This window comes from Leucopleurus acutus (assembly GCF_964270905.1).
Source record: "Leucopleurus acutus genome assembly, chromosome: 17".
Taxonomy (NCBI): Eukaryota; Metazoa; Chordata; class Mammalia; order Artiodactyla; family Delphinidae; genus Leucopleurus; species Leucopleurus acutus.
Genome location: NC_139159.1, coordinates 46,519,144 through 46,543,377, shown reverse-complemented (window position 1 = coordinate 46,543,377; position 24,234 = coordinate 46,519,144). Strand labels below are relative to the sequence as shown.

The following is a 24,234-nucleotide window of genomic DNA, read 5'->3' as shown; positions in this document are numbered from 1 at the left end:
GTCTTGGCAAGGATGGGGAGAAATTGGAACCTTCATACATTGGAGGTAGACGTATACAACAGTACAACCACTGTGTGTAACAATTTGGCAGTTCATCAAAAAGGTAAATATAGCAATTATATTCTTAGGTATATACCCAAGAGAACTGAAAATGTTGTTCATACTGGAGCTCATATATGCATGTTCAAAGCAGCATTATTTTTATTAGCCAAAAAGTAGAAACAACCCAAACTTGCAACTGATAAATGCATAAACAGAATGTGGTATATCACTATAAAGTACTTATTATTTGGCCATGAAAAGTAATGAAGTACTGATACATGCCACAACATGGAGAAACCTTGAAAACACGCTAAGTAAAAGAAGCTAGACAGAAAATGCCACATATTGTATGTGGCATTCTCCATCCAGAATCACAGATAGAGTCAGGGTTTTCTTTCTGGAGTTTTGAAAATACTCTGGAGTTAGATGGTGATGATGACTGCACAACAATGTGAATATACTAAAAACCAATGGATCGTACAGTTTAAAATAATTATAATAGTAAATTTATGCTATTTTATCTCAATTAAAATTTAAAACCTCCCTGAAGTATTCAGAACTCTGTTCCTAGGAACACTGGTCCAAGCAACTAACGACTGCCCTTTCTTACTCGAAAATAACAAAATAAAAACAAAACCCTGGGATCACCTGTCTCTCTTAATTAGCGTGCCTCATAATTTAAATATACAGTTACACATTAACACATCTACCACCCTGTCCATACAGCTCTCAAATATTTAATAGCAATATGTGGCTCTACCTAGATTTACCATTCAATCCACAAGCCTGGTCACATTTTGCCACAAAATCAAAGGATTGTAATAAATAAACAAGGAAATAAATATGCACTGAAGGGACTTCCCTGGCGGTCCAGTGGTTAAGACTCCACGCTTCCACTCAGGGGGCATGGGTTTGATCCCTGGTCGGGGAACTAAGATCCTACATGCTATGCAGTGGGGCCAAAAATCTTTTTTTAAATCTTTTTAAATAAATTTTTTAAATGCACTGAATAGAAGATTCCTTAAACCAAGCAGGTAAGATAATAGAGATCAAATGAGGCAGGAGAAAAAACAATACAATCTAATTCATAAATTTATATTTCATTATCATTACTGGTTCCTTTTGCTTTTCTAACATTGTGGCCATTCTTTACGTCACTTTCTTGTCTTTTATTACAGGTTTAAAAATTGAGTGGTGGTTCTCTTTCTACTATGTTCTCAAATTTCTGTTCAAAATTCTTGACCAAAACCAAAACAAAAACAAAAGCACAACAGTTTACCAGTAGTGATACTAAGTAAACAGAACAGACATTGGAAACCTACAATATAAAAATGTATAATTAATCTAGCCACTTTATCTTTAGCCAGATATTCCTTGGTGTTTAGGAAGTCCTATGGTATAGCAAGAGCCATGTTCTTGTAACTACAGCAATAATTACTTATAAGGCAAAATTACAGTCAGGATTCTTTTCACAAGTGGGTCTTTACTTATTTCATAAAAACTTCAGCTACTGTATATGGTACTCTTTCAAGCCATCAAATGTCACATAAAATGATTCCCAAATGGATAACACAGACTTGAATAAAAACTTAAACATATGCAAATTCAAAAAGATTAATTTATTCTACATTTTAATACTGCCCAAGAGTAGGGGACAGTTCTCTCCTTCAGGTTCAATTTAATTTAACATCAAAGGAAATAACTCACTTTACAAAAGCCAGAATTCAACAATAAACAAGTAAATTATAGCATACACGTATGGCATGTTTTTGTGGTTTGTTTTATTTTCCAGCTATAACTGACTGCAAATAAAAGTACATTTTATTATACTTCTGTTTAATATTCCAGTAGCATTTGAACTAAAATAAACCATTTATAAATGATTTGGCAATAGATGGTAAATTATAGAATGTACCTGCTAGTATAACAATATCAATGAAGAGGGGTTTTTTCCTCTTTTGTTTTTGTCAATGCTGAGATATTTCCAACAGGTTAACTAGTATAGAAAATAATAAACACCTATGTATCCATTTCATCAAACCATACCATCATACTGTATTTGCCTCAGAAATTTTTTATCAATAGCTTTTACAACTTTAAGCTATTTGGGGGGCTCATTAAAAAGTCAATGAAAATAAACAATAAAAGTAAAATTTTCCTTGTGATTTATACCACTACAAATTTATTTAAACTCAGCTTAAAATAAAACAGCTCAATAAAATTCATACTAAAATTCTCTAACAACTTCTGGACTTACCTCATGTTTTTGAAATATCACTAAACCTACATTTTAACAATTAAGTTGGTGAAAATAAAATAATTTATTTAACAAATGCCTATTTCATATATCCAGAAGTCCTAGTCTGAACATATGTTCATATTACAGAATAGGTTTAAAACACTATCAATTCAAACATTACTCTCTAGGGAAAAATAAATCCTAATGTAACTAGCAGGATAAACAACTCATTAAAACTCAACTTGGACAAACTCCAGGATAAATTTAAGGAAACAGAAACAAGTAGGTCTTGATTGTGTAGTAACAAAGACTGAAAATGAATATGCCCTAATTAAAACACTTTAAAAGATTCTGTCTGTTCCATTTGCTGACAAATTACAATACGGAGCTGACAAAAGCTTTGGACCAACCTGGCACTGCTATAAAAAAAATTCTTCTTTTGAAATTTTAAATAAAAAACATGGAAGTCATTCTTATTCCTCAATGCAAAGGAACTAACTTAAACAATCCATTCACACTCACAGCAGTACTATAAAATTTTTGCCATACATACACTTCAGGAACAACCATCCATTCTTTTAAAATCAACACACCTCACAGCAACTGAAAGAATATCCTCAGCAACAGCTGGATCTAAAGATTTATACAGAGTCCCCAAATGCAAGGTCTGAATGTACAAATTGGTTCCAAAAATGTATTTTTGTTATTACTCATATCCTGTACAGTAAAATAAGATTAGATCACTTTTTCCAAAATAAAATGAGTACAAAACTCACTAACTCAACTGAGAAATGAAAGCAGTTTAAAAAACTAAGAAATGTGTATTTAGTTCTGCACACAACGACTCTTCAACTTATGCAATATATCAATACTCGTGGAAGGGGAAAAAAATTTTTGACCTAAATCGTAGGTAAAATGAAAGGTTAAAGCTCCTCTTTCCTCCTCCTGATCCCACTCCACTCCCCACAGATAACCACTTTTTATGAATTCAGCATACATACCTACAGACCTCTATTGATTTTATGTATTCATAGATACACTTATAATTTTAATGGAGATATATATATATTTAAAAGTCTACAGCCTGCTTTTTTTTTTTTTTTTTTTTTTTAGCGGTACGCGGGCCTCCCACTGCTGTGGCCTCTCCCGTTGTGGAGCACAGGCTCCGGACACGCAGGCTCAGCGGCCATGGCTCAGGGGCCCAGCCGCTCTGCGGCATGTGGGATCTTCCCGGACCGGGGCACGAACGAACCCGTGTCCTCTGCATCGGCAGGCAGACTCTCAACCACTGCGCCACCAGGGAAGCCCTACAGCCTGCTTTTTATGACTAAGCAATATGTCCTAGTGATCAAGATCTTTGTACATCAGTACATATTCTTCCACGTTGGTCTCTTTAATGCATGCTTCACATTTTGCTGTCTGAATCAAGATTTACATTCATAGGCAGTGTATCAGTGTATTGTTTTCTCAACATCCCTACAAGTATTAACTGTTATATTTATTTAATTACAATAATTTTAGCATTTGCAAATAGCTGTAAAATACATTTATATACTGCTGTGTTGAGACTTGAAAATATTTTATCATTTTTCAAATTTCTGAAGTAAATATTTGAACTTAAATATTAGATAACAAATGGACAGAAAAAATGAGAAGTAAAATTTGTCTATCACTAAAATAAAAATATAATGAATGCCTTGATTATTATAATATATAAAGTTCAAAATCTTACAATGAACTACAGGTGGTAGCAAACAAACTAAATAAAAAAGGAGGAAAATGTTATCTCTTCATTAATCTCATCATCTCCCAGACAAGTTATTCAATATAGACAGTTCGTCTACTTAAGTAAAAATGTTTACTCAGGAAAAGAGAGAGAGAGGAAGTGTGTTCATGCAATATATCTTATATATGTAATTAAAAACATTCAAATATTACCTTGAGAATTCTGATTAGGGAAATCACTAAAATTTTAGTTCAATTTCAGTAATTAATTAAAGTCATTGGTTTTTGCTTTGGCCAAGGGCACATTTTACATATATTATGTATGTAAAAAGAAGAAAAAAATTGGTTATCAAAAGAGCATACAATCTAAAATCTAATCAATCAGACCACCAAAAAGCACAAAAATAGCTGAAAAAATTACCAAGTGCATGTCAATAAGTATTTACTTGTGCTTTCCATAGTTTCAAGGTTTTGAAGATAAATGTCCTCCACAGAAAAAGAGATGGTCCTTACTGAACTTAATGTAAAAAGAATGGAAAAAGCTATTAAATAATCACAAAAAACAGTGTAAAAATCACCTCTATGAAAACTACAGTGAAAAATAGGAAAAATAGCCCATTAAAGAAAATATTAGGGGGGCTTTCCTGGTGGCATAGTGGTTAAGAATCCATCTGCCAATGCAGGGGATATGGGTTTGAGCCCTGGTCCAGGAAGTTCCCACATGCCACAGAGCAACTAAGCCCGTGCGCCACAACTACTGAGCCTGCCCTCTAGAGCCTACGAGCCACAACTACTGAGCCCACATGCTCAGTAGTTCAATATTCAAATATTGAAGCCTGCGTGCCTAGAGCCCAGGCTCTGCAACAAGAGAAGCCACCCACAATGAGAAGCCCATGCACCGCAACCAAGAGTAGGCCCCGCTCGCCGCAACTAGAGAGAGCCCGCACGCAGCAACGAAGACACAACACAACCAAAAATAAAAATAAATAAATTTTTTAAAAAAAGAATATTTAGGAAGATGTGATCTAATCAGAGAAAATATCAATTGGACCAATATCTGAGGAGTAAGTAAAAATTATTTAGGCTATTGATTACTGAAACAATATGGTGAAAGACTTGGTTGAAAAAGAAACAATGAAAAAGGCAAGGAGGTGGGAGGGGATAGAGAGGAAGATACTCAGATGAATCTAGACAGCCAAGAAGGGGCTAGACCATGGAGGACATCACTGAAAGTTTTAAAGATCTTAATCTTTACCACAAAAGCTATGAGAAGCAAAGTATTTTAGGCAGGAGAAGGACATAATTAGGGAAAGCAAAGACCATATCTTACTCATAATGGGACTCCAAGGCCTATGACACAACAATTCTCACATGATAGTTACCAAAAAATTATTTTTAAAACAAACAAATGTCTAATTAACCTGTTGAAACTTAAAAAGTGCTAAGTATTAACAAATTCATCTAGGAAACTGGAAATATTTTTTAAAGTTATAAATCATAATAAAGAATACAATCAAACCTATTATCAAGAACTTGCTAATAGCTACCAACATGCTATTAATGGCTCCAATACCAACACTAAACTAGACCTCTGGAACAACTGAAACAAGTGATTTCATCTTTCTCGATCCACAGTATCATCTTCCCTAATCCTCCATTTCCATATCTATAAAAGAGATAATAATACATGACTTGTTTATTCCAAAGGTTGGTTGTGAGATTCAAATAAATCACTGTATGTAGTGGAATAAGTACAAAATGCTACACAAGAGTATTACAATGCTGTTCTTAGAGATTTTCTTCTTCTACTAACTATGCACTGTATGATCTTTTGAGCACAGGGACCTCCAATGATTATTTGTTCCTATATTTCAAGTTAGTATATTAAAAGAGATTAAATCATCAAACACAGGAAAGAAATTCAGAGGCAATTATTAAAAACAAAAACAACACTTAGCCTAAATTTAGTGATTTCTAACCAAGAGATTTCTCTTTTAATAAATACACTGTATACTAACAACTTAGAATTCCTTTGAATATACTCAAGTTTCAGTCCCAAAAAAATAATGAAACACAGATGTATTTAAAAGATATTGTCACTAATATAAGATGTTGTCATATTATATACTGACATCGAGACAGTACAAAATGTCTCCCACTGTTGTACATAGGTAAAACCAAATACTGAGAAAAGGCTACTATTAATATTATTCTTCTCATAGAAAGAGATGTAAGTCTTATAGTCATATTCTACGGTGCCGAGATTTAAATTTAAAGGCAATAATCTAAGAAGGAATTATAAATGTTCATTTGGCTACCACTAAACAATTTTACTAAGTTTAAAACATTTAACAAGGGAAATAGATGGATCATAATTACCTATACAACTTTATACCCAACTGATCATAAAATTGCATGTTGAAAATACCAAATTTTCCAAAAGCAAAATCGAAGGAAACCTGTTCTCATTGGACCAACACTTTCCAGTTGTTAACATATGTTGCATGCTCTTTGTGCCCTTGCTAAAAGAATCAAAGGGAAAAATCTAACTAGTACAAAGATAAGTGCTATTTACTTGTAGCTGTGTTCTTCATGTCTTTTTTTTTTTTTTTTTTAATCTCTGAATGTAATTTCAACACTGTGTAGCAGGGAGCAATCCTTGTGAAATAACTTAGGCAAGAATATTAGTAAACAATCGTCAGGCTGTTAGCAGACAAGGTACACATAAGATTGTCTTAAAGGCCCAATCCTACTTCCTAACAAACTCCCCAGACTAGAGGCAGATTTGGGGTTCCTGGGCACTGGCCCAGATCAAGTGCTGGCACTTGACCGTGGAGGTGAGGGCCCTTCCCCCTGGCTCCCTCTCGGCACTGTCCCCACATTCCTTTCTATGCCAATCAAACCCTTGCATTCTTCCATAAGACCAGAAAACAGAAACCCTTTGTCCTTAAGCTGAACAAACATTTTGATAGGAAGCCCTTAATTATTCATAAAGTCTTGGTATTTAGCCTTGCACTGACCTAGACGTTAGAAGACCACCAGTGCCCTCTACTCACGCAGAAAATAAGACCTAGATGAGTCTCACAGAAAAACAACGGGCTCTCCACTCAGAAACCTTAGTTCGAATTTTTAAAGCTAGGAATTCATAGTTTAGTTCTTGGCGTCTGCATAACCTTGCATGTTTAGCGCTGGTTTGTTCACAGCTTGTTGGCAGGTGTCGCTTTTCTGCATTAAAAATGTTGCTCATCAAGTCATTTACCATTTTAAAGGAAAGCGTAGAAGAAGCTTCTGGTACTGCCATCAGAAACTCTCTGTTGAAGTTGCTCTTGGTTGAAATATTTTTTTAAAACCAGTGACCTCCCACAGTGGACTCTCTCCTCATTGGTGACTCCTCCCTCAGCTCCTGGCTTCTACTGCAAAAAGACGCTCTACTGAGTTGACGTTCACCATCCATTTAGACCTTGCATGTGGGGTTCCTTTTAGAAGGACTCAGCTCTAGCTCAGTTCTGCAGGGGCCATGACTGACTCTTGAAAAACAAGCACCTCTGGTCGCCCGTGGTAGATGAATGACTCATTCCTACTGCAGACTTCTGCAGACTTCGTGTTTCTCTTTTTACACGAGCAGCTCCAGTCAGACTTTGACTTTTAGAAGTTGTTTACATATGAGACATACATAGTTGTTGTGGCCACCCAACTTCAAGGGACACATGTCAAGCTCTCCAAGGGTTTTGTTTGTTTGTTTGTTTTGTTTTTTAAGAAATTTTTATGGCAGCCGTGGCAAGAAATCTCCGTGCTCTCCATTGGCTGCTTGAGTCCCACAGCTCAGATGCCAGGTGCCGGAGTGCTGCAATGCACCGCACAGACAGGCTTCTTCGGCTTCAAACATTCCTGCAGGAATGCAGGGCAAAAGATGCATCCGCAGGGCAACTAGCTAACAAGCTGCCAGCCAGTCATGCCCTGGTCAGCCTACAACAAGGGAATCGAGATAGGCCATTACCTTTATCTTGAGCCAACTGCCCTCACCAAAAGCTGACAAACTCCAGGGAGAGGAAAAGGAACTGAATGCAAGAGAGAAATTTTGGGGGTGATAGAAATGTTCTGTATCTTGATTTTGATGATGGCTACATGACTACATACATCTGTCAAAAATCACTGAATTGTTGTCACATAAAAGTGTTGAACTTTGTTGTATTTAAATTATAGTCTAATTTTAAAATGAAAATAATGTTACTGAAAACACTGGTATAATTAATATTATAAACCATTAAAGAGAACTTTATAAACCACATTCTACACAGCTCCAAAGTACTATGAAAGCTTGCTACAGTTATATGGTATTTTCAGGTGTAACAAGATCCCTAAGTATTTTTGTAATTTTTAAAACTACTCACAGGGAGTTTATGAGAATAAAATAAGAATACTTTGAGAAATAAATTAAGTATTAAAAATTAAGTATTCACCTTCAAATATTATTCCTCCAAAAAAATAGTTAAAAGAAAAAACATAGTGAAACTAAAAAGAAACTAACATCTAGAAATAGAAACTCCAAGAGCACTCATATATCTGAATGTTTGCATTTATCAGAGAGAATAAAAACGTAAGATATTCAAGAATGGTTCATTTAACTTATATTTCTCTTTAGATGCTAGAGTCTATAAGAACAGTTGCTTTAGAATATTAGAGCTTCGCTTATTTAAAAAAAAGTAAAGATGAACAAAAAAAGGAAACTGAGTTTGGGTAGTTTGCCTACCTTTTCTTCCTTAAACATTAATATGATTGACTACACCTGTTCTTTTTTGCTTTCCTCTTCAAAAGATAAGTTAACAGATTTTAAAATATTTATTAAATTAATTAAATTCTAGTTTGGTTCATTTTAATTAACATTTATTGAAAGTCAACTATATGCTAGGTCCTGGGGCATAAATGCAGATGTGAAAAATAAAAATAGTCAAGATGCAAAAATCATAAAGTGCTATAATGACAAGACTAGGCATTTTCAAAGTGAGTTAATTTACCACAGATTAAAAAAAAAAAAAAAAGGACCTACTACCAGCTATTCATCTCCCTGAGAAAGACAGACAAGTCTGATACAGATTAAATTCTATATTTATGAGTTTTAATACCAATAATCACAGAGCAAGAAGGAGTCCAAACACCAACCCCACCTCTATAATTTCTCAAAAATTATGGCAAAAGTTTATGTCTACTTGAGATTGAAGAAGGGGCTAATGACACAAAAGGATATTCTTAGAATACCACAGTTAACAGCAGCAACTGTAACAAGGTTTTAAAACCCCTCATCCAACTCTGTAATTTAAATATCTCTGGATAACAGTAAGGACAGTTATTTGTAATTAAAACCTGTGACCTGTAATTAAAACCTGTGACCTCCCACAGTCGACTCAATACATTTTACCCGGGTAAAGAAAGCAACATAGAGATGTAGCATAAAAGACAAGTTAGTTGCTGACAATGCTGTGTCAAGAATGATCTTCAAAAACATTATGGTAAGTGAAAAAAGCCAGAAACAGGATACCACATTTTGTATGATTCTATTTACATGACAGAAAAGATAAATACATGGAGAAAGAAAGAAGATTAGTGATGACCTAGGGCTGGAGATGGGGATTAAATGTAAATGGGTTAAGAGGGATCTTATTGGAGGGATGAAAATGTTCTAAAACTGATTTATGTTAACAGTTGCACCACTTGGTAAAGTCACTAGAAATCACTGAACTCTACACGTGAAAAGGGTGAATTTTACATTATATAAAGTATGCCTCAATAAAACTATAACATAAATACAAGTTAGCAAAGCTATTCCTATAAAATGATGTCTAAGGATGCGATCTTAATGCCAACTTGCAATACACTCTCTCATCAATGGTGGAAGGAACTGCTAATCTTGGGTCTGGATTCAAATAAACCTAAAATTGAATTCTAGCTTAACTATTTATAGATGTATTAGTATTCAGAAGCTAAGACAAAGATATGCATAAAATGTATATAATAGTATGTCTCTCATAACGTTACTATGAAGATTAAAGAGATAATGCATATAAGACTTAGCACTGCTTCTGGCACACATATGCTATTAATATTAAATCTATATTATTAAAATTCTCACAAATTTCTCACATAGACACATAAGTTGAAAAATAACTCTGTTCATGAGTTTTTCAAATATGAATTATATGCAAATTAGAAATACAAGTATTTCTCAATGAATAGAGAAAGTAACTATCAGCATGAGCTGTGATGATGAAGTAATGATATTCTGAAAGTCCTGCCAGAAAAATTAATCTCAGTAATTTGTAGTCAAAGAATATATCTTCACATGAACATATTTATCTTAATACAATAAATAAAGCTTTTAATTAGAAGGACTTTATGGATTTTTGAGGTGTATTCACACTAAACATTATAATGTAGAAGAGTGGATGTTAAGAGTATAAAGCAAGGATACAATTTAAAAATATGTGCATTTTATAAATAGGTCTTAAAGGCCTTAATATAAGTTAACCTCCATAAATACTGGAGACTGTGTACATGTTAAAATAACTGCTGAGAAATCAAATTTTTAGAAAAGCTTATATAAAGCTGGAAAATAAAAAAACAGTATGTTTATTAATTCAACTAGTTTTCATTTATCTGTAGGAACCTATATTTCAGTTCCAATCACTGTTTGCTTTAATACTAATTAGATGGTTTTCACTTCAAACATAAATCATTAATAAAATTTAACAGAAAAATATTGAATAATGTTAAAATATTATGCAGTTAAAAACTATGTAAGCATCTCCTTCCAAAGCCCAAAACAGCAAAAAGGACAATTTTATAATTAGATTTTAAAAGACAATATACACTGCTTCTTAAAGCAGTTTTTCTCTCCTTAAAATTCCTTTAATTTATTGTGTATTCTCTGCTGACATGAGGGCAGGTATCTTGCCTATTTTGTTTATTGGTGCATCTCTAGCCAGGCCCTGCAGAGTGTATGGCATGCAGTGGGCATTCATCACCTATCTGTGGAATAGACCTGAATGAATAATAAAGAACAAGCTCAAGTATGCAAAAAGGCAGACAAACATAGTGGAAAACCTCCCTCGAGTTTCAAAAAAAAACTGTAACGGATTAGGGAACATTGTTCAAAAATTGAAGAAAATATGCATCCTGTCTATTCTGGTCAGCCTTCCCTGCTTTAATCAACATGATGAAGACACAAAAGAAGAATTAAGCATTTTAAAAAAGACAGTAGAAGACAAAAACAGTATGAGCAAAACAAAAAAAGATTCTAAGAAATATGCAAAGAAATGCTTGATTTATAATGAAAAAATGGCTACATTAACAAAATAGGGCAAGTCACACAACACAGAATCCCATAAGATGGAAGATTAAGTTACATTAAGTACAGAGCATCCAGCATGAGTCCACTGTTGTATGCCTGACCTGAGATTACAGTTCATATAAAAATACAGCACCTTAGCAAACAATATAAGTAAGACCTAACCATTTGCTACAAAGGGAGCTATTACAGTAAAAAAGAAAAAAAATTCAGCAAGTTATCCAAATCAAAAAAGAAAACTGTAATGAGAACAGTTTGCACTATGAACTGTCCAAATCAAATTTACCATATGATGTAATAGAGAAATTGATCAGATGGGCTATTTTCATTGTGATCATGTTTAACCATCTCTAATGTATAGGCTAATGAGATAAAATAAAGCACGCATATTTTGTTTCCTTTAAGGCTGTAAAATTTGGACTTACCCCACACTTAGGGTCTCACAAGATAGGACATTCTTGTGTGCTCAATCTAAAATTTCAGATGGACAAAAAAATGTATTTTCTAAGGAAATTCAAAGATGACATACAAAATGAATGCATGAATTGAGTCAAAGACAAATGAAGACTGCTGTATGTCTCACTTTCAAACTTCCCTAAGCTTCTTTAAAAGATCTGTAAATTTTTAAGAACTGTACAGCTATTTGATTGGAATAGATGCCATTCACATATTTCGATGTTTGAATCTTACTTTGATGAAGAAATATTTGATTCGCCTCTCTTTCATTCACTTGATTCTCCTATCTTTGAAACAGAAACCTGTATCTGCAATGTATGTCCATTTCAAGAGGATGTGACAGAGCAAAAAAGCAAACAATGCTGGATTTTTCAGAAACTAACATATGAATCCCAGTCTCTCCTGAAATGTTTAGCTATGTGACTATACACAGATAAGTGTTCATATCTGCTTGTATTTGTTAAAACATATTCTCTATCATCAGATTGTTAAACTCAACGTTAATATCTATCACTAGAGAAATAATTTGTAATCAGAGTATGTGCCTTGGCTGAACTGATTTACCATTTGATAATACTTCAAAGAGCTATATTTCAATATTCTCTTTGATTTCAAATTGAATAGCAATAAGCACTAGGCCTATGATAGTATTTTTTTTAATAAATAATACTCACGAAAATAATTTTGGATTCCTTTAGCACTACCTATTTTTTAAAAAGTTTCCATAATTAATACGTCTTATTGCTAATAAAAAAGGTGATGAAGCAAATATGCATATGGATTTCAAAACATGACATATATATATGTCCACCCAGAATGGGAACCATGAGGTATTTATAAATTCATGTTAAAAACAGGTACTAAGAACCCAACCTTCCTACTATTTCTAAAACCTTCTATGTCCTCCTAACCTATTCCGAATAAAAGAAAGTAATGTGGTGAATGGTCATTTGATTTAATTGTTCACTTGTTTCATTTGTTTTAATTTTTGTTTTATTTTGCAGTACTGAACTTGTCTATAACCTAAAGACTTATAAATTCCATATGTCAAGCACTACATCTACCTTTTGCAGAGCTTAACAGATATATAACTTTAAAACATGAGAAGAAAATTAAGCAGAAAAAGATCTCCCTATACCACAAAAAGTTACAAAATCATTTTGTAGAAAAACAATCTATTATAAGTAAGCCATCTCACAAACAGTAAGAGCAAAAAATACTGTGAAGATAAACTTGTAAACAACCCAAAGAATTCTAACAAATTCATCTCTTTCTTCTCTTCCCCAAATTAAGTAGACCTATTCCAAATAAACACATTACCACGTTTTACTTGCTTAAGTTATACCAATTCTTAGGAAAAACTGTGTCAAATCTAAAAGTTAACATTTCAAACAAAAAGTAAATGATATAAAGGAGATAAACTCAGCTTCTGGCTTTGGAGTTAAAGTAGACAGACTTAACATTGAAAAGCAATGCAGTCCCACAGAATTGGATGAAAAATTTACAAAATCACATATATATAATAGGGGATTAATATACAGAATATATAAGGAACACCTTCAAATCAACAATAAAAACAATCCAATTTAAACATGGGCAAAGGACTTAAATATATGTTTCTCCAAAGATGATTATAAATGGCAATAAGCACTTGAAAAGATGGCGGAAGTAGGGGGTTGGGTGAAACAGGTAAAAGGGATTGAGAGGTACAAGCTTCCAGTCATAAAATAAATAAGTCATGGGGATATATATACAGTATAAGGTATATAATCAATAATAATGTAAAAACTTTGTATGGTAACATGGTCACTAGACTTACCATGATCATTTCATAATTTATTTAAATGCTGAATCACTATGTTGTGCATCTGAAACTAACATACTACTGTATGCAAACTATACTTCAAAAGAAACCAATAATCATTAGAGAAATGCAAATGAAAACCACAATGAGATATAATTCTATATTCAACAGGATGGCTATCATCAAAAAATGGAAAATAAGAGTTGGTAAGGAAGTGGAAAAACTGGAACCCTTGTGCACTGTTGATGGGAATGATGGTACAGTCACTGTGAAAAACAGAATAGCAATTTCTCAAAAAATTAAACATAGAATTATCATATGATTCAGCAATTCTACTTCTAGGTATATACCCAAAAGAACTGAAAGAAGGGACTCGAACAGATTATTTGTACATGCATGTTCACAGCAGCATTATTCACAATAGCTAAAAGGTAGCAATAACCCAAATGTCCACTGATGCATAAATAAACTAAATGTGGTATTTACATACAATGAAATATTCAAACTTAAAAACGAATGAAAGGAAGGAAAGGAGGGGGGAAGGGGGAGGGGAAGACATTTTGATATATTCTATAGCATGGATGAATCTTGAAACTTTACACTAAATGAAATATGCCAAATACAAAAGAACAAATATTCAATGATTCCATTTACATGTGGCATCTAAAATAGTCAAATTCATAGGGACAGAAAGTAAAATAGTATTTACCAGGAGCTGAAGGAAAGGAGGAATGGGAGTTATTGTTTTAATGGGTACAGACTATAAAATTTCTGGATAGTGGTAATATGAATAGTGGTAACAGCAGCACAACAACGTGAATGTACGTAATGCCACAGAACTTACACTTAAAAATGGTTAAAATGGTAAATTTTACCATGATAAAAATTAAAACAATAATAATTTTTAAAGCGGTGTGATACAGCTGAAGGAGCCCTGAATCAAGAAAATGAAAATCAAATCGAGGCACTGATATTAACTGTGTGCTCTTAACTAAGTAACTTGACCTCTCTGGGATTCAGTTTTTTCATCTTTGAAATGAGAAGATTGTAATAGATGATGTCAGTGTCTCTTTTCAGTTCAAAACATTCCATGAAATCATATTCCAGACGCCAGAAGAACCAAAGCTGAAAATCAGGCTGCTGCCACTCAAGTGGAGATAAGAGAACTAACATCTCAGTTAAATTTTACCAGTTTTAAGACATTCTGCTACAGAGAATGTGAATCTGAATCACAAAAGCAGACAGATGAAAATAAACACAGCTTTGGAAACAAGGGAATTAAAAAGATCTATCTCCAGGAACATTAAAAACACCCAACTCTATGTTCCTAAGGCCTCAAACTGGGCAGTTAAGCAAACACCATTTTCAGTCCTGTTGGGTGGGTTACTTATTCTCTGTTTGCTAATAAATATTATGGGCATTTTTTTTATACTTGAAGGGCCCAGCTTCCATTAAAGCTAAAAGCATTTACTCTGGTGTTAAAGCAGAAAAATGGCTGCTTCAGTTTCCTTTTCAGGGAGGCAAAAGGATCACCTCTCCCTATCAATACCATGAACCTACTAGCACCAAATCCTGTATTTCCCATTTAACACTGAACTCAAACACAGATTCCACAGAAGCATCTTCCTCCCACAAATAAACTGTTCAATAACTTCACTAGTCAAAACCAAGCTATCTGGCACTGTGCTAAGTAAGGAATGGATACTTAGATGGATCCCTTAATCTTGTAAAGAAATACGTGTTTTCCCACATTCCTATGAGTATGAAAATGGCTCATGACATAAATAAGCAATAATTATGAAAAAGAAGAAACATGAAACAGATTTTCATTCAATATGAGAAAGAGCTTTAGAGCTGCCCAACAATGAATCTGGCTGCCTCAGAAAGTAGCTAACTCCCTTTGAATAAAATGTTCAAGCCTTGGATAGATGACCATAAATCAAAGCTATGTCATAAAGTCTCAGAAATTGAGATAATACCTAAGATTCCACCTAACTCTAATAAACTTCAATTCTACAAGATTAGCAGCATAGTAGTATCTAGGAGAATTCAGACTTACTAGCCCTACTATCATAACTAGCCTCTCTACACATGGAAATTCGTATTTACTATAAGGCAAGAAAGTATATTGAGCTTTTCAAAGATGATTAACAAAAGATAATTTATATCTTCACTCCTTTCGGGTAAGGAAGGGATCAAGGACTTTGGAATCAAATAACCCTCCATGAGAATCCTTGTCCAGCCACTATGTGACTTTGGACAAGTTATGTAACCTCTCTGAGTTTTCTTAGTTTTATAAGAGGGAATATCACCTAACCTCACAGGGTTGTTATGAAAACTCTGTTAAACTAAGTGCCTAACACTGTATAAAAAAGTACAGTATTCTCTTTCAAATCCTACCCATTCTTTAATAACCTGCTTGAAAGTTACCTTCTCCATTTTCTCCATGACTTTCTAAGCCAAAGTAATTTTTCTCTGAACTTCCAAAATTTATTTATAAATAAGATCACATTTTTGAACCCTCAATTATAGGAGAAAGTGAACTTGAAACTATATTATGGTTGTAGTTTAACAGCCTGATCAGAAAGTAATGCGACTAATGAATATCTGATTAACTGGTTTAACTATTTTTAAGTGTTCATATTAAAAAGTATAGACATCCTTATTTGTGTACAAGTCCAGGCCCAAAGTAGTCTTCCAAATTCCTCCCCCACTGTATCCCTTCACAGATCTAAATGGACTAACCCTGACTTTGTCCAGACAATATTGTCACCTAGAAGCCTCTACACCCTAACCAGCCTCTGAATACCTGGGTATCTAACTGATTCAGCCATTAAAGCCCAATTCCAATGCCACTTCTCTGAAGCCATTCCTGAGGTCCTAGAGAAATTCTCTAATTTTTTTAAACTAACAAGAAAGACATTCTGCTTAAGCCTCAATTTTGCAATTTAATGACAACTGTTTTCATCTGTGTCTGTGTCCTCCCCTACTAGACTGTAAGTCTTCCTGGTGAGGGGATATCTTTTACCCTCACTGCATTCTACTTTATTCTTTCCCCAATCCCAACACTTAGCAAAATGCCCATCAAGACACAGAAAAATGAAAAATATTTAATGACATCTAATATCCCCTAATACAACTGAAGCATCTTAAGGGAAAGAAAAAATGGCAAAGGAATAAAAAAAGAAATTGACACAAACTTCAGGCACCTATTTTTAAATTAAAACTGCAGATCAAGAATGTGTAAATCGTCAATGTTCATGCAATATAACATTGTATAGTGACAAAGGCAAACTATCTAAAAACTACATTACACAGTATAGACGATTCTGACAAATTATTTTAAGTGACAGAACCAGTCAAAAAAGGAATATATGTTGTATGATTCCATTTATATTAAATCTAAGAATATATGCTATTAGATACCAGGATAATGGTTAACACTAGAGGAGGATGAAAGAGAGAGGCTTTTGGGATGCTGATAATATTCTGTTTCTTGATCTTGCAGCTGGTTACCAAGCATTCAGTTCAGTTATGAAACATCATAATATACGTACTTTTCTATAAGATATTAATATTTAAATCAGAAATTTTGAAAGAGTTGAAATGTTTATCATTTCTCTGTTTTGAAAAAAATGTTAAGGCCAAGAATATATCTAAAAGCCTAAAAGCATTATCACTGTAGAAATTTATAATATAACTATGGACAGTAGACCAATGCTTAATTCTGCTAGCAAAAACAATGCTATCATACTTTATTGTCCTTTAACCAACCATTTACTGCCCTTTTTTAAACATCTCAAACCAAAAAAAGAGTCAAGTTAAAATTTAAATTAATTGCTCAAGATTTATGTCATTAATTATTATTTGTCACTGCTTTTCTCACCACACCCTACACATTTCAGTCCTGTTCGAAGGAACTAAAACAGCTAAAGTTAACCTGATATAAAAAAATGAAAAAAAATTTTTTGAAAAGTTTATTTTTTTATGTTTGAAAACTATGTAATATAGAATGAAAGATGTAACCAAAATATTTTGAAAAAAATAAAATCTAAGAAACTGGAGTTTTATAATAGCTTGCTCATTCAGGTTAAAATATATTAACATGAACATTTAAATGGGAGAGAAATAACTTTTTTTAAATGTTACTTAAGCCACACATTTTAAAAATTACCAAACCTGATTAAATTAAATATTATATGTTTGCAGCTTCATATATAATTAATATCTCAATTTAGAAATATTTTAAAACAAACATTATACACTATTTTGCTGATTTAAGTAAAATCTAGATTTTCATTACTAACTCAAACGTACCAACTAAAAAATTTTCAATGTGCTATAAAATGCCTTTGTTTCAAATGCTGTGGCCTGTAGTAAATATGCTCTTCTCATTACAGCATGAAATATAAACACAGCTTCATAAATGTGCTTTAAGAAACTCTGAAATGTGAATTTTAAAAGTCCAAATGAAACAGCTTGTATAATTTGAGGAAGGGAGAGACCATGAATGGGGACAGAGCTGACATAATCCTCACTTACTGCAACAGTTAAATAGAATTCTCAGTTCTCATATGATTTCTATTTAATTCAAGTATTATACGATGTATTTTATCTGGTATTTTATTCATTTCATTTAACTAAGATACATCTCAATTTATTGAGTTTTGTACTGATTACTTTCAATTTAGAGCTGCTAAGAATAATTATAGTTTACTTTGTATTTGCTAAGGAAAACAATTTAAAGAAACTATTTCAAAACAACATACTTCTGTAAAGCATAGCAAAAATACCACTGAAATAATGTAGAAGTGGTCTTAACTACAAAAAAAGAAAATCACATCCAAATAAATATTAGCATTCTGTGATCTCATGCTTTTAGTATTTAATTGGAATATTTTCATTTAGATGTCAGCAGATATATTTTAAACCAAATTTGGCAATATTTAGAGTAAGCCTTACACATCCTTGACATAAGTCTTACCTATTTAAATATTCAACTTTTTTCATAAAAAGGCTATAATTCACTTTGGAAATTTTGGCTGTTTTATTTTTAAAAAGAACTTAACTGTTTCCCACGGTGAACTGCATTGTATCTAATAAACTTTTAGGGTCATGAGTGATAAATAAATCAACAGATACAAATATCTATTAAAGTTGATATTGACTTATCAACTGGTAAGTCATGGTATTTTGTAATAGATCAGAATATAATACTTGGCTCAAATGCAACATGTAAACAATAATAAAAAGTTGAAAAGTGAATCTCTACACAGCGTAAGTGCCATATGAGGACTATGGATGACTAAGGACAAAATTAAACTTATCAAGAGAAATTAAGAATAAAGTAATTTAACAGTGATTTCACTTTATAGAAGAACTGGTTCCGAGACTGAATTAACTTCAAGTTCTATATTTTTTTAATTTTCTGAATCAACAGGCAAATTTCTTTGAAAATGTTAGCATTTACTTCACAAATTTCATTTTAAAAGTTATATATTATTAAAGGAACTATATTTTTAACAAATGAAGTACTTTAGATAAAGAAGTCAAATCTATTTTCTGAAAGTTATGTTGCTTTTCATAAATAACTAATGAAAATACATCCTACAAAAATAAGCTTAATACTAATTAGGAGGAAAAAGCAAAGATGTATTCCCAATAATTGAAATGATCCAAATTTTAAAATACAGAAATATTTCACTAGAATATAATTTCATTTATTTAAATCTTATTTCATACACTTAAACAATTATTTCTTTAATATTAAAAACACTGCTTTCAACTAAAAGAAAAAGGTATGATTAGTAATTACTGACTCTCTTTTCATAAATCTCTTTTAATTCAGGAAGAATGACCTCCAAATAAAGGAATCCAATACTAAATGAAAGTAAGGGCTAAAATCAGTTTCTGCCCAAATGCAGAGTGACTGTAAACAGACATGTCAAATATACTAAATCTATGTCATGGATATACTTTACTCAGTGGTTAGGAATACACATGAAATTGTTACTTAGTTGAAAAATACTTTGGCCTTGATATTATTTGCAACTTATTAAAAAATCTTTGTAACCTCTCAAAAAAGAAAAAGAAAAAAATAAATAAAGTACTTGCCCTGGAGTTCCTATACAATGTGAAAAAGCAACATTTTACTATAGCTGCGATATGGATTGATAGTTATTACCCCAACAACAGTTATCACCACCACAAATACTATAACCTAATAGATTTCAGATATTTAAAAGCGATTTTTAACATCTCAGTAAAAAAAAGATACATGAAGTATTAACTTCACATATTTTTCTAATGTTTTATATAAAACTAACACACTGGCATAAGACAGATACGATTGGGTTTTTTCCCCTCCTAAGATAATAAGTGAAAATTACCATAAACCATACTTTAACACAATACTTACCAGCATGTGGACAGTTTCAGAAGTTTACCATAAAGAGCAGTGCTGAAAGAGGGAATAATCGGTACAGGTATGCAGTAAGATCCCCTACAATCCAAAGAGGTCAGTCCTGCCTGGAAACCAAATATCTGCAACAAAAAGAAAAGATCCAAATGTTCACAGAGACAAAGTTTTAGTAAGCACAGGATGAAATACGTCAGTTTCAATTTGCTCTACAACAGCTGCACACTAAATATGTTCTGATGTCTTTTTCCACTTCCCAAACATCAACATTTTCTTCTATTAAATCTGACATTAACTAAGTCAGAATTAAGAAATTTAAATACACAATATTTCTTTCATATCCCTGCAAGATTACTCTTCTTTTGACCAATTTTAGGTTTCACATTTTATTTCTATACATAACTCTCATTTAGCATTTTATTGTCTGCTACAATGCACATATTCTCTGTTAAACTGACTACATTGTGCACATCACAGATATTGTTAATAAATCATTGTTATATCATTTTATTCCTAAAAGAATATTAACTACAACAAAAACAATCTTAGAAAGTATTTTGCCTTCAACTTACAGTATGCACACACAAAAAGGATATCCAAACATATCCTAAATAATGTTACATCTTTTCCCTTTCTTTTGTGAAAATAATGGTAGGGCTGAGGTTTTTCACCTCAGGAAATTTGGTACATGGCATAAATTACTCTTTATAAGTTTATTCTTAAAACTAGCATGTCACACTCAAAAATTTTATAAGCATTCCCTAAAATTCCTGAAAACTACATTTGCCTTAATAGGAAGAATCAATGTAACATCACATTTTACATGAAACGTTGCAGAGAACTGAATATATTTCTTCTTCCATTATTTTCAATAAAGTAAATGTCTCAAACAGGAAACACTGACACACAGAGATACAAAACAAAGAGTTACTGTTTTCCAACAACATGCAAAAGCCGTTTAACCCCAACATTTGTTTCATTATTATTTTTTATTCCTTGGGTTTATAAAGCACTAACTTTCTTATCTCTAGGATTAATATTAGCTGCTAAATTCTACAGTGAAACATGTTTAAAATATACCTCAGTAACTAATTTCCAATACAAAATACTTTCATTTAATGAACATAAACTAATGATCAATTTCTTAGAAAGTAATATTAAACTGCTTCCAAACAGTTTCAAAAAGCTATTCTGCTCCTACCATTCATCAAACTGACAATGTCAAATCTACAATGTCAAACCGACAATGTAAAGTCGGTTTTCAGTGAACGAAGTAACATTTTGGAAAATGAACATTAGTTAGAATTTTGTACTTTCAAAGAAAAACTGCATTTCAAAGGGCCTACCTAGTTAATTACTATCAAGAAAAATGAAAGTGATATACCTATTGATTACTATAAATCCCACTATTAACCAAGATGCAAGAAATAAAGAACTGAGAAGAAAAAGAAAAAAGCATGTTTCTAATACTTAATTGATCAGCCTTAAAAATTAAGTTATGCCACATTTATATTCTTTGAAGACTTGCTCTAAGCAACACTATATGCAAAGAACTTCTGGGCACTGTACAATTTCAGCATTTCATATTTCCTCTGAAAGGGCCAATATTTAAAAGTTTCTGAAATTTGCAATTATTAATACCACTTAATACAAAGCATGATTATTCAAACGATGCCCAACCTCCAAATATTTCTAGAATATGAATCAGGGTAATACTTTATCAAACTAGATTATCTGTGTTCAACTAAGAACTCTCTCGAGTCACCTTCTAATACTCTATAAATGTCCCAACAGTATAATCACAGACACTATCATTAATGTACTCAGATGGAAACTGGGTGTTGAGGAGATCCCCTGCTGGTTGTCTGCAGAACTGCAAAGGACTTTGGGGAAGGTCCTGCATATTATTCTGTAATTTTTTTAAGCTTTTACTAAATGTACATGTTGTCCACAGATGACTCCAGAGAACATCCAAGCAAGTATAAATTACAGTGAAATCAAAAATAATTATTTCAAAATAACCATCAAAAATAATTATTTCAAAATAACCAATTTCAACTCTCTCTTTTAAATCACAGCAGTAAGACACACAGATTTACAATACCTATATAACCGAATAACTTCTCAACAACCCTTGACCAAGATTACAAATACTTTATCTAGAAAAAGGAAAACCAGCACAGTATGAATTGAGGTTGTTTTCACCAGGATTGTTCATATATTCAGAAATAGAATAAAAATACTTATTAACAACACTGCAAACCAACAGTTTGAGGCATCAAGAATGTATGAAGCAGTAAGCGCAACTACTAATAGAAGTTTTAGCTGAAGGAAATGCCAACTTGACTAAGATGACTTACACATGGCATTAAATGGAAAGTTAAATATGCAGTGCCACCTTTTAAAGAATCCAATAAGAAAACAATTTAACTAAATCACCTCATTTTACATATGGGAAAAATAAAGTCTAAAAAGGATAAAGGACTTCTTCATAATTACCTATTGCTGGAACAGCAATATGATGTTTCATCTGATTTAGCTCATCTATTAGCTCACAATTTCACTCTGCCTTGCTTCCTCTCTCTATTCCCTGCTTCCCCTCTCCAAAAAAATATGGCTGATTCACCACTTACTCTTAAAGAAAAAACAATCTTTCTCATCACTACCTCTCCCCTCCAACCATCAGTAAAATTCCATTTCTCATCTGTCATCAGCAAAAATCTTGAAAAAGTAGGCTGGAAAATGCCACCTTTTTTTTCATTGCCTACTCATTCCTTAAACCCTCTAAATCTAGTTTCTATTCATGTATCCATTGAAACAAAAAGAAACACTGGACTGAAACTGATACTTATATTCTTTTCTTATGGAGAGAAATTAAGTATTTTCTCCTAATTTTTTTCCACCAACAATTTAAGTGAGGAAACAATAAATAATTTTTTTCATCACTCAGAATTTTTTAAATGAATGTCATGTTGTCACCTATACTTTTAATGAAATAAAATCCTTCAGAATCCACAAGGAACGCTTACAACTCAACAATAAAAAGACAAAATAACTTCATTTTAAAATGGGCAAAAGATTTGAATAGATATTCTCCAAAGAAGATATACAAATGGCCAAGAAGCAGATGAAAAAAAATGCTCAACATCATTAGTCACTAGGGAAACATATATCAAAACCATAAGGAGATACCTCTTCACAACCACCAAGATGATTAAAATCAAAAAGACAGTAGTAACAAGTGTCAGTGAGGATGTGGAGAAATAAGAACCCTAATTCACTACTAGTGGGACAGTAAAACGATGCAAGAATCCCTTTGGAAAAAAAAGTTTGGCAGTTCCTAAAAATGTTAAAGATACAGTTACCATAGAACAGGCAGCTCCACACCTAGATATATACCCAAGGGAAATGAAACCTGTGTTTATACAAAAACCTATACAGAAATGTTCATAGCTATATTATTCTTAATAACCAAGAACTGGAATCAACACAAATGTCCACCAACCAGATAAATGGATAAACAAAATATAGTATATACCTAAACAATGCATTATTCAGTCATAAAAAGGTAATAAAGTACTGATACATGTTACAGAATAGATGAACCTTGAAAAACATTATGCTAAGCAAAAGGAGCCAGCCACAAAAAACCATATGCTGTATGATTCCATTTATATGAAATATCCAGAATAGGCAAATACATAGAGACAGAAAGAGATTAGTGTTTACAGGGGTAGGAGGAGTCAATGGAGAGTAAATACTAATGGTTTCTTTTTGGGGTGATGAAAATGTTCTGGAATTAGATAGTGGTGATGGTTGCTTTAACTCTGTGAAAATATTAAAAATCACTAATTTCTATTATTTAAAAAAGGTGAATTTATGGTATGTAAATTATTTCAATAAAATTATTTAAAAATTTAAAACCTTACAACATAACTAAAGTTTACCTGATCCATGACCCTCACGCTAGTCTCATTGGCACCCCCACCAAGCCTAGATGCCCAGATCGCCCAAATCTACTTTCAGGAGTTCAGAACGTATCCCACCCTTTTGTTATACCTTTATAAACCCTTTTATATCTGTGAACAATCTTTAGCACTATTTTGTTTTCTTAATTTACATAAATGGCATCATACTATATATACCATTATGCTTCCTGACATTCCCACCAAAAATTATGCCTCAGAGAGCTATCCATGTGGGTATTT

At 32.6% G+C, this 24,234-nt stretch overlaps 1 protein-coding gene across 10 annotated transcripts in view; it reads right to left on the bottom strand.

Annotated features, from left to right (window-relative positions):
* VPS13B (vacuolar protein sorting 13 homolog B) overlaps window positions 1–24,234 on the bottom strand; it is an 808,377-nt gene that overhangs the window by 672,057 nt on the left and 112,086 nt on the right. For all 10 annotated transcript variants that reach the window (XR_014326885.1, XM_082859134.1, XM_082859132.1 and 7 more), the window contains one exon: window positions 20,027–20,151. Coding sequence is in view for 9 of the 10 variants with exons in the window: in XM_082859134.1 (XP_082715260.1) it covers window positions 20,027–20,151 (125 nt within the window). In the remaining variant the exon portion in view is untranslated. The remainder of the gene's footprint in view (window positions 1–20,026; window positions 20,152–24,234) is intronic.